The sequence below is a fragment of the Triticum aestivum genome, chromosome 6D, assembly GCF_018294505.1.
Source record: "Triticum aestivum cultivar Chinese Spring chromosome 6D, IWGSC CS RefSeq v2.1, whole genome shotgun sequence".
NCBI lineage: Eukaryota > Viridiplantae > Streptophyta > Magnoliopsida > Poales > Poaceae > Triticum > Triticum aestivum.
This window is the reverse complement of record NC_057811.1, coordinates 375,858,086-375,870,177: the sequence shown is the minus strand read 5'-3', so window position 1 is coordinate 375,870,177 and position 12,092 is coordinate 375,858,086. Positions and strand designations below refer to the sequence as shown.

General features: G+C 48.9%; 3 protein-coding genes across 3 annotated transcripts; 1 reads left to right on the top strand and 2 right to left on the bottom strand.

Moving 5' to 3' along the window:
• The first annotated feature begins 215 nt into the window (after positions 1–215).
• LOC123145196 (trihelix transcription factor GT-3b) lies at positions 216–1,182 on the top strand. Its single transcript, XM_044564544.1, has one exon. It carries the CDS (start codon positions 309–311, stop codon positions 891–893), a length of 585 nt encoding a protein of 194 aa, XP_044420479.1. The 5' UTR covers positions 216–308; the 3' UTR covers positions 894–1,182.
• Positions 1,183–1,290: 108 nt separating this feature from the next.
• On the bottom strand, positions 1,291–4,460 carry LOC123145195 (pentatricopeptide repeat-containing protein OTP51, chloroplastic). The gene is made up of 3 exons (XM_044564543.1): positions 3,861–4,460; positions 1,673–3,677; positions 1,291–1,583 (listed from the first exon to the last, which is right to left on the bottom strand). The coding sequence occupies exons 1-2, from the start codon at positions 4,350–4,352 to the stop codon at positions 1,812–1,814; spliced, it is 2,358 nt and encodes a 785-aa protein (XP_044420478.1). The 5' UTR covers positions 4,353–4,460; the 3' UTR covers positions 1,291–1,583; positions 1,673–1,811.
• A 699-nt stretch (positions 4,461–5,159) lies between these two features.
• LOC123145194 (3-dehydrosphinganine reductase TSC10A) lies at positions 5,160–8,467 on the bottom strand (the record flags this gene model as incomplete). Its single annotated transcript, XM_044564542.1, is given in 3 exon segments — positions 5,160–5,673; positions 7,711–7,858; positions 7,967–8,467. Coding segments are annotated over 3 exon segments (951 nt in total), but the record flags the coding sequence as incomplete, so codon positions are not given.
• Between the last annotated feature and the right edge of the window lie 3,625 nt (positions 8,468–12,092).

Below are 12,092 nucleotides of genomic sequence, written 5' to 3'. Positions count from 1 at the left end.
GGGAGAAACCGGTCAAACGGACAGCGATGCGAGCAGCACCTGAAAACGTATAGGCATCCGTTCGCAGAGCATGACGTGGCGAGGCGTGGCGTCGCCAGTGTGGACGGGGGCAAAGCCGTTCTCACCAGCCGGCGGGTGTGAACCGGCGAGGAGTTCGAGAGGCGTCGGAAAAGAGAACACGAGCGCGAAGGAGACCAACGGCTGCTGCATGCAAAAGCTGGCCCTGGCGACCCCTTCCACACCCACCAGCACCAACACGCGTAGCCGCGTAGGCGCACCCTTTATCAACCCGCAGCTCGGCACGGCCGATGGTGAACGAACGCTGCGTGCGGCAGGCCGGCGAGCGCACGAGCGAGCACAATCACAATCACATCACGTCGTCTTCCACGGTGCGCGGCGGGAGCATGCAACGGCAGCGCTTCGGGTCTGACGAAGGGCCGGGAAGAAACCCCGCCGAGGAGAGGAGGCTCAAGAGACCCGCGACCGAGTCCGAGGAGACCGGCGACGACGACGAACTGCCCCCGGGAACCAGGAGGAAGATGAAGGACACGCAGCAGAAGACGAGGCCGAGCGGCAGCACCGCCGCCGGCGCAGGCGCAGGCACGGCGTCGTCGGCGTCCTCCGTCCGCGCCGTGCTGCAGGACTTCCTGGAGCAGCAGCAGCGCCTGGACGCGCAGCGGCAGGAGGCGGCGGCGCGGCACGCGCAGGAGCGGCTGGCCTTGGAGCAGCAGTGGCGGCAGGAGATGCAGAGGCTGGAGCGGGAGCGGCTGATGCTGGAGCAGGCGTGGCGGGAGCGCGAGGAGCAGAGGAGGATGAGGGAGGAGGCCAGGGCCGAGAGGAGGGACGCGCTCCTCACCAACCTGCTCAACAAACTCTTGCGCGATGACTTTTAGGGAGGGACACGTGGCTCCACGACGTGTGTGCCTAATAATAATCAACAAAATTTGTTACTTGTAGCATAGGTCATGGCTGTGGATCAGCAGAAATTCTTTGTTTGCTTTGTCGTTACCTGATCATAGATTAATCCGTAGGAATGTTAAGCCATTTTAGTAGTCTATATATCTCAGTTGCATACACATGTAATCACTAGCTAAGATGCTGCCAAATGCCCGGTGTGCCTGTTTCTGGAAGGGTAAATGTTTTTTTCTGCCAGACATCATGGAACAAATATATGTTTTTACAGATTATTATGTACTGCCATTAGCGACAATCCATGAAAATTTCGCAAAAAAATAAAAAAGATTTGGCAAATGAGAACAGGTGATTAAATGCACAACATGTAACGTACTGTAAGTGGTCGACAGAATCCACAAATTTTCTGTCTTAGTCTCTAGTGTGCAAATCTATCATGCAGATGGCTACATAGGCAGATCAAAATACGGGCAACATGTTGTTAGTACTTACTAGGAAGTAGGAAGGTGAACAACTAAGTAAAAGTATACGTTACAAAACCCTGATCAATCTGTAGGCTTCTGATGAAGTTGTGTTCCTTCCGATGTTCAGGTTGTAATGAACTACTTCCTGAATATTGTCTTCAGTCTACGTTACAAGCTATAAGGGCAGAGCCCCAGTTCACTTTTCCACTGTGAAAAAAAATAAAAAAAAATTGATGTCAGTTCACAGCGGCACAGGCCATCGCCAAAAAGGGTGAGCAAGTTTGGCAGAAAATAACCTTTACAAGCGGAAACCGCCACTTGGAGACTTTTCAAGCTCTACCACCAAACCACTAAAATATAGCAAATCTGTTCGCAGCAAGAACTTGACGTTGATGCAGTGCCTCCAGCCACCAGACATCTCCTACTCCCTGGTATTCACTCTTCACTTCCATCCTTATGAGCATCATCATCAGAATCAGTATCAGTTTCTTGGTCATCACCAGAACCTGCGGTGCCGCTTTCCTGTGTTGTCAAACCCAAGAAACCGTCCAATACATAAGGTTCTATAACTTTCCAGAAAGAATCGGCATTGCTCCCCTGAAAACCTATCCAGAAGAATTGCCCTTTCCTCTTCACTTTACTAGGTAACGACTGTGCATGCAAGGAGTTTACAATTCTTTCAACACCCTCACTGTTCCCACCACTGACCTTGAGAACGATATCACCTGATGAGAGTTTGAAGCCTCCAAACATGAACCAATATGCTAGAACACGTGGAGATAACCACCTGTGGATAAGCTTTGGGAGAACAGGCTGACCTTTTAGAAAGAACTGATCAGCAAAGAAACCAAAATGTAAATGAGGTATGGTTGAAAACTCATAAGGTATCTTGCTCTCATCCTCAAATGATCTGCTTGCTGAAGTCAGCCATTCAAAGAAACGCTCATGAATGTGCACCCTTAAGACCGAATGGGTATCAGAATCTTCCTGGAACTTAAAATGGACAATATGGACCCCTCTCTGTGCATGAGATTCAATCTGTGTGCCTCCCAGAAGCAAACCAATTAAAATCTCACGCTGCTCTTGATCCAACTTCATGCTCACGGGTTTTGGCTTAACAGCGACTTTCTTACCAAGACGGAGACCAGTCTGAAGTTCTTCCAACAAATCCTCTTGTACATCATACTTCTTTTTACACATCATATCATAAACCTTTTCAGCTTTCTGATAGTCTTCTGCAGAAATATAACCTCTTAGCATGATGTTGCAAGATTTTGCGTTAGTACCTATCGTCCCTTTTTTGTGCATTTCATCGAAGACCTCCTCAGCTTTCTCGACATTTCCAGCCCTTATCAGTGATTCTAGATAGATGGTGTACAAGATTCTATTTGGACGGCACCTAGCAAGGCATTTCGAGAATGTTAGTTCTAATTTCTCATGCATATCAAGATCCAAATACATGTACATCAGGGCAAGAAATGCTGGCATCAGATGCTTCATATGACTCTCAGAAAATTCATCCATAAGTTGTTCCGCAACATCTATCTCCTCAGCATTTGCTATTATCTCAATTATCTTATGATAAGTTGCAACGTTTGGGGGTATACTTTGCCTCTTCATTTCTCTGAATATATCCAGGGATTTCATAGACTCACCAGTTCGAGCATAAACCTCCATTCGGCAGACATAGGCCTGAGCAGGAAGTTCTGAACCCCTCTGGAGAATTTCATGCCATGTTGCCTCTGTTTCCTGAACCCTCCCTTCTTTGGAGAAGGCCCGCATGACTGACACCAGCACATCAATACTCTCATCAAAACCAGCCTGCTTCATTTCCTTCCTAAGAGCTATGATCCTGTCTCTATCAATGACATCTTGGTAGCTGTGAAGCCAGATGAGCCCAGCATAGACCTCCTTGTGCACCTCAAGATTGGTGGTGACCAGATTGTGGTAGATGAACTCAGCCTGCCTGAGGTTGTGTTTTGCAGTTCCTCCTGTCTTACTCACAAGTGCGCGGAACAATGAGTTGTGAAGGCTGAGGCGTGGCTTGTAGCCGCCCATCTGTATCATCTGGTTGTAGATAGTGCAAGCATGCTCGAGGCACCGTCCCCTGGGCGTACTGAGGTACGCAACAGTCAGTATGTGGAAGGTGGACTCGGCAGGCACACGGCCCTGCTTGACCATTGCCTCAAACATCTCCCGGCATTTCTCAACCTTGCCTTCCCTGCCGAGAAAATCCGCCACCCTTGTGGCAAGCGCAAAGTTGAAGCGGTACCAGTGCTGCCGCTCCATCCAGCTAAACACCTGAAAACAACCAACGAGTACATCTATGATCCATCGACCCATCGTGTATATGCAGCTACGGCAATTCGTCGAACAGTTCACGGGCAGCAAGAAACCAGATGAACATATGTTAGAGCAAATTACTCGAACATGTTATGGCCTTATGGGAGGGAGGTGGGTGTGTGAGCCTGCGAGGGTACTGACCCGGAAGGCGGCGTCGTTGTCGCGGATGCGGAGGCAGTGTACAGCGACGTAGGTGGCGTCCTCCTGGGTGAGCCACTTGCGCTGGGCGTTGAGGATGCGGGTGAAGGTGGAGTGCTTGTAGGCGGGGAGCTCCTTGCAGAGCCAGGCAATCCTGGAGCGGCGCCACTGCTCGGGCAGCTCCTCCAGCTCGGGCACCACCAGCTCCGGCGACCGCACCGCGTCCCTCTCGTCGGCCGACGCCCACGCCTCGTCCTTGAACAGCCCAGACTCGTCGTCCTCGTCATCCTCGTCGTCGGACTCCTGCACTAGGGACTCCAGCGCTGACGCCACCGCTGGAATTGGAACTCTGGGTGGGGATATGGCGAGACGGCGGGGGGGGAGCGGAGGAACGGCGAAGCGGAGGACGGGAGGCGGAGAAGCGAAGCTGGGGAAGAAGGCGGCAGAGCATCGTAGGGACGGAGATGGAGTGGCGCAGTAGGAGGTGGAGGCCATGAGCGAATCGATGGCGAGGACCGGAAGCTGTGCTGCTTCTATCTCACTCGGGCTGCCTCATCGTCTCCGCGGGTTGCCCGTGTACATCTCCGAGGAGCCTGGATTGGGATTTTGGGGGGAGCGGGGCGAGGACTGGGACTGGGACCCCCTCCGTAACCTTCCGGGGCAGTCCAAGTGATCGCCTCCGTCGATCTTTATTTGGACGACCCACAGCAAAACTTCTGCTGTTTATGAAGCTTCAGATATCATGGATTTTGCCTCGTCAAACAGACGAAACTGTGGATGCATTTTTCATTTAGAAATGGCACCAGAAAATTGGCACTGATATATAAACTGCCCAAACGTCTTACATTTAGGAATGAAGGTAGTAGTATATAATTGTTCGAATATCCAATTCTGAGCCCAGGCACATCCACACCTAGCGACCATGTAAGATGTCTGAGTACGTGAAGTGTGTGCCGAATTTTAAAGCATTTGGACATCGGAGTAGCTCTCAGCAAAAAAAAAAAAAAAACAGAAAGTGCACAAACATTAAACTTATTCACATACCCCAAATTTGACTTTTGTGCTCACAGCAACCCAGACATCCAAATGCTCTGAAACTTGAAATTTGGCACAGACATCAAGCAATCAGTCATCTTTCTCCACAAAAAAAAAATCAGAATTTTTTGAATTTATTCCGTATTTTTCACGATTTTTTTTGTTCACTCCCAGGCTCAGCCCGGGAGCCAAAACGCCTAGTCCATATTTGTTCCTCTACCTAGTACATATATTGCTCCTATATTACTTCAAGCAATAACAGAAAGATTAAAACACAGGCAAAAGGGGATTTTTAACTTCCTGTCCAGTACAAGTGTACAACGTGCTAAGTATATCTGGTAAAAAATAATAACCCAAATATACATTTTTGTATCCCAAAGTACAACCGGGATATACATTCAGTCCAGGGACAAGAATGAACATTATTGGTTGTATAAAGTCCTATGAAAATCTGGGAATCCCAGGGCTAGTTTGGGCTTTCACCCATGTTTCTTGTTCTTGGCATACCAGTTCTCAATAGTAGAGAACCAATTCCACTGGAAACATAGTGCTACAAATCGCATCAGTCCAGCACCGATCACCTCCACGAATGCAATTAACGGGGAACTCTGGGGGGTTAGACCAGAAGTGGCTATAGCTAACATTGCTCCCTCGAAATTGCAGGGGACAATAAACCTCCCAGATTTGATGCCGTTTAGAGCCTTCATAGCAACATCATCAGCCTTCATTCCACCAGATGAATCTGCTATGATAGTGGTAAGCTCTGGCCTCTTTTTCTTCTCTGCAACCAATAAGAAAACAGCCAAGTACACGTCATGCTTCAGTTTCACTGTATGCATATGCACTGTATTTCTTTTTCTTTTTGAGAGTAAAGTGAGAAATGAATGTGTACTGAATATTCCCTCCGTTCGGAAATAAGTGGCATGGTTTTAGTTCCAAATTTGAACTAAAACCATGCCACTTATTTCCGAACGGAGGGAGTACAACACTAATGCAGAATGAAATGCCACAAAATAAGAGTAGCTCCAGAACTGGGGGCTGTTAAGAACTATGAAATGTACAAGGTCTGGTGGAGGGTTCTTCCACCCATTTTCTCCTATCAATATATGATATGCATGCTTGTGCATATTCTAGAAAAAATGAAATGAACATGGTCTTAAAACTCACAACTAGATTTTTTTTTTGTTCTTCCGTCAGGATAGTGCAGCTTACAAGAATCAAATAAGGCTATTTAACTAGCAGTGAAATTATATCTACATTGCCAGTTTTCCTACATATCTATACTACTATATAGTGTACCAGTTTTGGAAGTTTGATTTCATGCATCAAAATGCATTCCTGGCCGTTCATTGAGCTCCATCCGACGGCTTATAATGCAGGGATTCGCTGCTACAGTAGCATCAGTGTTATCTGTGTCACTCTAGAAGCATCTAGGAGTGTGTGTTAGCACCGAGTAGCGACCACATTGCATGTCAGTTCTTTGGAGCGAAACAGGGTCACACCATGTCGCCTGGAGCAATGCAAATTGTTTTACTAAAGATGCCCGCAGAGCTACGTGGCACGTGTGGTTGGAGACACAAGTGGGATCTGTACCACTAAGGCTTTGTTCGGTTACACCCTGCCTGGAGGGGTTTGGAGGGGATTTGGGGGGGATTTGACTTACAGGGGAATCAATCCACTTCAATCCCTGTCAAACCCCTTTCAATTCCCTGTCAACCGAACGCAGCCTATGTCTGACAGGAGGTGAAAAATAAGAATAAGAAAAGGTAAACTAATCAAACCAGTGCATAGCGCACAATGAACCTGTCTCACGTGCAATTCTGGGTGGAAAGTTGTAGTGAATGCTACAGTAAAACATAGCCATAGGTAGAGGAGGCACTACCTGAACCTAGGTACGTACATACATATGAACCTGTTTTTTAAAAATGCATTTTGAACGTGTGTTAAAATGTGAAAAAATACCAAATAAAATTTGACGCATACATCTTCGCAATATATATGCGCGATACAAAGTTTTACGAAAAAATGTCTTTTTTTTTGCCTCCGCATAAAAGACAAATTCCAGTGCTTCTAAGTAGCATTTTACGACATGTCGTTTTGTCTTTTTTGCACATGCAAAAAAATTTGTTTTTCCGTGGAAGTTTCTGTGCACAGATAGAACATGGAGATGTACACGGGCAGCTTTTTTAATATTTATTTTGAGGATTTAGAAATGTGTTTCCAAGGCGAGTTCATATGTACCCTGGTTCATTTATATATTTTCCGCCATGGGTACCCTAATTTTTGTGCAAATTACATATTCATGTGATAGTTACTGTCCTAAGAACGGTACAAGCTTTCTTATGCTAATTCCGAGTATTTTCTTTATGCTTCAATACATGCACAATGGTCATTTGTCTTGAATCATTTCTCCAGGCATTTTCATGACTTGTTTTCACCGAAATCACTTCGCAACGTAAAGAAGCGCATTACGCGTGCACGCATACTAGTAAGATCAGTTCATCACTTAGTCAATGCAAATTTACTGGTAGGCATAACTAATCAAATGGTTTTGGTTGTACTGGTCTTATGATCCTTTAAGTAAACTGTTTGCATTACATTTTCATCAGTACATAAGCTTGAAATTTTGAGGATCTAAAAAGCGTCTCAACTACACCAACTACTCAATAGTTTTCCGTGTCACAATCTTCAGAGATGTAAATCATCTAATAATTTTTGTATCATGTGAGAAATTCAACGGGAAAGAAGATTGCCGCATAAGTTAGTTAGATAATTCAGCAATCACTTCAAAGTTATAACATAGATTATCAATACATACCCTCGACAAGACCCGGTGTCTCTGTGTCAGGAGGGAAGATCAGCGACACATGAATGTCGTCCGAAACAACCTCATGCTGCAGCGACTCTGCAAGTCCAGTTAGTGCGAACTTGCTCGCGGAGTAAGCAGTATACCCATAAACACCAACCTACAGCAAAGATATCAAGTGAGCTTTATCTCCCATCATGAGACATTACATCAAACACTTTAGCTGCATTGTTGGCAAAGCAGCGAAAGAACCATATATACTGTATACCTGACCAGCCTGCGATGACATGATGGCAATGGACGCCGGGAGACTGGTCTCGCGGGTGCGTGCCTTCATGGCAGGGAGCGCGGCCTTGATGAGGTGGAAGGTCCCCATGAGGTTGATGTCCACCATCCACTTGACCTCCTCCATGTCCTGCTTCTCCAGCTCCTGCGGCACGAACACGCCGTGGTTGCAGACGAGCACGTCGACAGGCCCGGCCTCGTAAAGTGCGCGTGCCACGGCGGCGGCATCCCGCACGTCGGCCTGGTGGACCCCGACGTCCTGTCCCGTGGCAAGCCTGATGGCGGCGCGCGCGTCGTCGAGGCGGGCGGCGTTGCGCGCGAGGATGGAGACCCGCGCGCCCTCCCGCGCGGCGGCCGTGGCGAGGGCGAGCCCGATGCCGCTGGACCCGCCGGTGATGAAGACGTGGCGGCCCTTGAGCGGGATTCGCGCGGCCCGGGGACGGGTCAGGAAGGCGAGCGCGGCGAGGAGGCCGACGGGCGGCACCAGGAGGAGGAGTGCTGCGGCCATGGCGAAGTCGCGCTAGGGCCTGGATTTCGCGGGCGGTGGAGTGAAGACGTGATTGAGGTGCTGGGGTTTAAAGAGGGCGAAGGGGCCGCCGGAGTGGACCAGGGCGAGGGCGGCAAGGAGGAGGAAGGGTCGCCGCCTGACGGGTTCAGATCTAGGACGGCGACCGTCGAGACAAGCGAGCACACTCGCCTGGACTGGACTTGGACTTCAGGTGTGGGGTTCCCCGGCCTCGCGCGTATCGGAAAGGCCGGCGCCCGCGGGCGACGGCAGATCTGACCGGGCGACATGGAGGCGGCCCATCCACACTTCTCAATTAGATTTCGGGCGTGCATTCGTTTTTTTTTTTTTGAGGAAGGGGCGTGCATTCGTGGCTTCGTGAGCTTCAGGTGAGCCAGCCAGCAGGCTTTGGGCCTCCTTCGTTTGATTAGGCTGCACCCTGGGCCTGTAGAAACACTACTATATAATAGCCTGGTAAAATTTGGACGCCCTGGGCCTGGGCCCAGCTTCGCCTTCGACCCTGAAAAAGAAACTAGAGGAGATGCGTAATGATCCAGCCCGAGTGGGTCCTAATCACGCTGAGAGGAAAATCAATGAGGGGCTGGTCGAGCTTTACCATAGGGAGGAACTCTTGTGGAGACAAAGATCACAGATAGAATGGTTGACGGCCGGAGACAAAAATACGAATTTCTTTCATTTAAGAGCAAGCATGAGACGCAAGAAGAACATGATAAAAGCTCTGATGAATTCTTTGGGGATTAGTGTGGAGGATCCGGCTGAACTCAAGGAGATGGTAACTGATTTTTATAAAAATCTTTATACATCAGAGGAAGTGAGTGACGCCCCCAATTCGACCGTACACTAATCATACACGCAAATGTGTACGATCAAGATCAGGGACTCACGGGAAGATATCACAACACAACTCTAGACACAAATCAAAATAATAGAAGCTTTATATTACAAGCCAGGGGCCTCGAGGGCTCGAATACAAGCTCGATACACAAGAGTCAGCAGAAGCAACAATATCTGAGTACAGGCATAAGTTAAACAAGGATGCCTTAAGAAGGCTAGCACAAAAGCAACACGATCGAAGAGGTAAGGCCTCCTGCCTGGGACCTCCTAACTACTCCTGGTCATCGGCGGTCTCCATGTAGCAGAATCCGTTGGCGGTGGCATCTGGCTCCTGGGATCCACCATCTGGTTGCATCAACCGGAAAGGAGAAGGAAAGGGGGAAAGGGGGAGCAAAGCAACCGTGAGTACTCATCCAAAGTACTCGCAAGCATCAGATCTATACTAAATATGCATTGGTATCAAATGGAAGGGTTGTATCTGTGGACTGAACTGCAGAATGCCAGAATAGGGGGGGAAGGCCTAGCCTATCGAAGACTAGCATCTTCAAGCAGCTCCAAGCATCTTGCAGCATGTAGGAGAGTAAAGAATAGCAGTTTATAATTAACAAGCATGTTGTAGAATTAATGCCCAGAGATCCTTCCTCGACTCCCTGCGAGAAAGCAATCTCGGAGCCACATATCCATCACAAGTATCAGGTATCCATTTCTAGTTGTATAAGATCAGGATACAAGTCTGAACGTCCATTACCGAGGACACGGTATTCGAATATATATCTTCCCTGCAGGGGTGCACCACGTTTTCCAACACGCTCGATCACTCTGGCCGGACACACCTTTCTGGGGTCAATGCCCGGCCTCGGAAGATCAACACGTCGTAGCCCTACCTAGGCTCAGCAGAGAGGTCCCCGCCGGTCTACATCCTAAGCACTTCGGGGTCTTGGGCCCATCGCCCGCAGCACTCCGGGTCGTTGTGTGCAGGGTGGATACCAGCACCGCCTCAGATGGCCAGCACGATCCGACCGTGCCACGATGCTGAACTGGACGTCTGACAAAGCTTCGGCTGATACTGCGACGTCGAGGCCCATAACTATCCTCGCATGGTGGTTAGTGCGTAAAGGCCAGAGGCCAACTCAGAACAAATACCCAAAACTGTTAGTGCATTATTAAAAGAAGTGACGGCTGTCGGGACAAGTCCGGAGCTATCACCCCCTCCCGGGTGATACCGCTAAACAGCCAGCCGCCACCGTAACAACTCCTCGGGTGCTCTCCGGGCCCGCCCGACTTTCACCAATGTCTCAAGTAAAGTCAAGGTAACCGTGTGTCCAAAACATCAAGGAAGAAAACCCGAGGAATCACCCCCGGTGGATTCCACTCAATGTAATCATCAAGGTGAACGTAAGAGGGACCACCCTCGAGGTTCACACTTGAGGTGTTGCACGACAGAGCTGTATCGGGAATGGTGAAAGAGGAAATCACCCTCGATGACCACGACCGAATAGCTACACTACAGAATTATCATCAGGAGTGCGTTATGAGGGATCACCCTCGGCACTGGATAGTAGCTCTGCAGAGTCGAGCAACAAAAGGGGCGTGATGTGATGTGAGGTGTCGGGCTCTGGTCACCGATCACGTTGATCGAGTCGTCGATGATGAAGCAGGGGCAACAAGGACAAGGTGGGGGTCACTGATGGATCACTAAACAACCTATACTAAGCAGTTTAGGATAAGCAGGTAGGTACCAATAAGCAGGTTACAAAAGCAGGCTATGCATCAGAATAGGAGCAATCAATAACAGTAGCAAAATCTAATGCAAGCATGAGAGAATGGAATGGGCGATATCGGGATGATCAAAGGGGGGCTTGCCTGGAAGCTCCGCTGAAAGGGAAGAAGGGGTCGTCGTCGACGTAGTCGATCACAGGGGCATCAGCAGCGGTCTCGGGATCTAGCGGAGAGAAGAGGGGGAAGAAACAGTAAATACACGCAAATATATGCACAACATGATTACAAGCGGGGCTAGAGGTGTCCTAACGCAGTGCTAGGCGTTACTGGCGAAGGGGGAAACATCCGGGAAAGTTTTCCCAGTCCCGGACGTCTGTCAGACAGAAGAACCGGAGGGGAAAGTTTGCATGTTCGATATGCTAGGGACGTGTGGCAGACGAACGGACCGCGTATCCGGATTCGTCTCGTCGTTCTGAGCAACTTACATGTATAAAACTTTTTCATCTGAGTTACGGATTATTTTATATGATTTTTCAAAGATTTAAACAATATTATGAAATTACTAATTCGAATTTAAATAATAAATTGCTACGTGTACCCAGCTCCGCGTACACAGAAGTGTACCAGAGGCTGACAGATGGGCCAGGGGGTCCCAGTTGACCAGTCAACATTTGACTGGTCAACAGGGGGTGGGGCCCCTGTCATAGGTTGTTTCGTTAACTAACTAGTTAATTTAGTCTAATTAGGCTATTAGGCTAATTAACTTTAATTAGTTTAATTAAACCTAATTAATTAATTATATTTATTATTATTTTTCTAAATCATTTTTTATTTTAGTAAATGGGACGTGGGGGCCATAGGTCAGTGGCCCATGGCCAATAGCAGGCGTGGGCTAAAGGGCGCACGGGTGTGGCGCCTGTGCTAGAGGCCGTAGCCTGCCCAGGCGACGGGGGAGGGGGCGGGCGCGAGCGCCGGCCGGAACAGCGCGGCGGTGTGGTGGGGAGGTGGCCGGCGGCGAGCGGGTACGGGG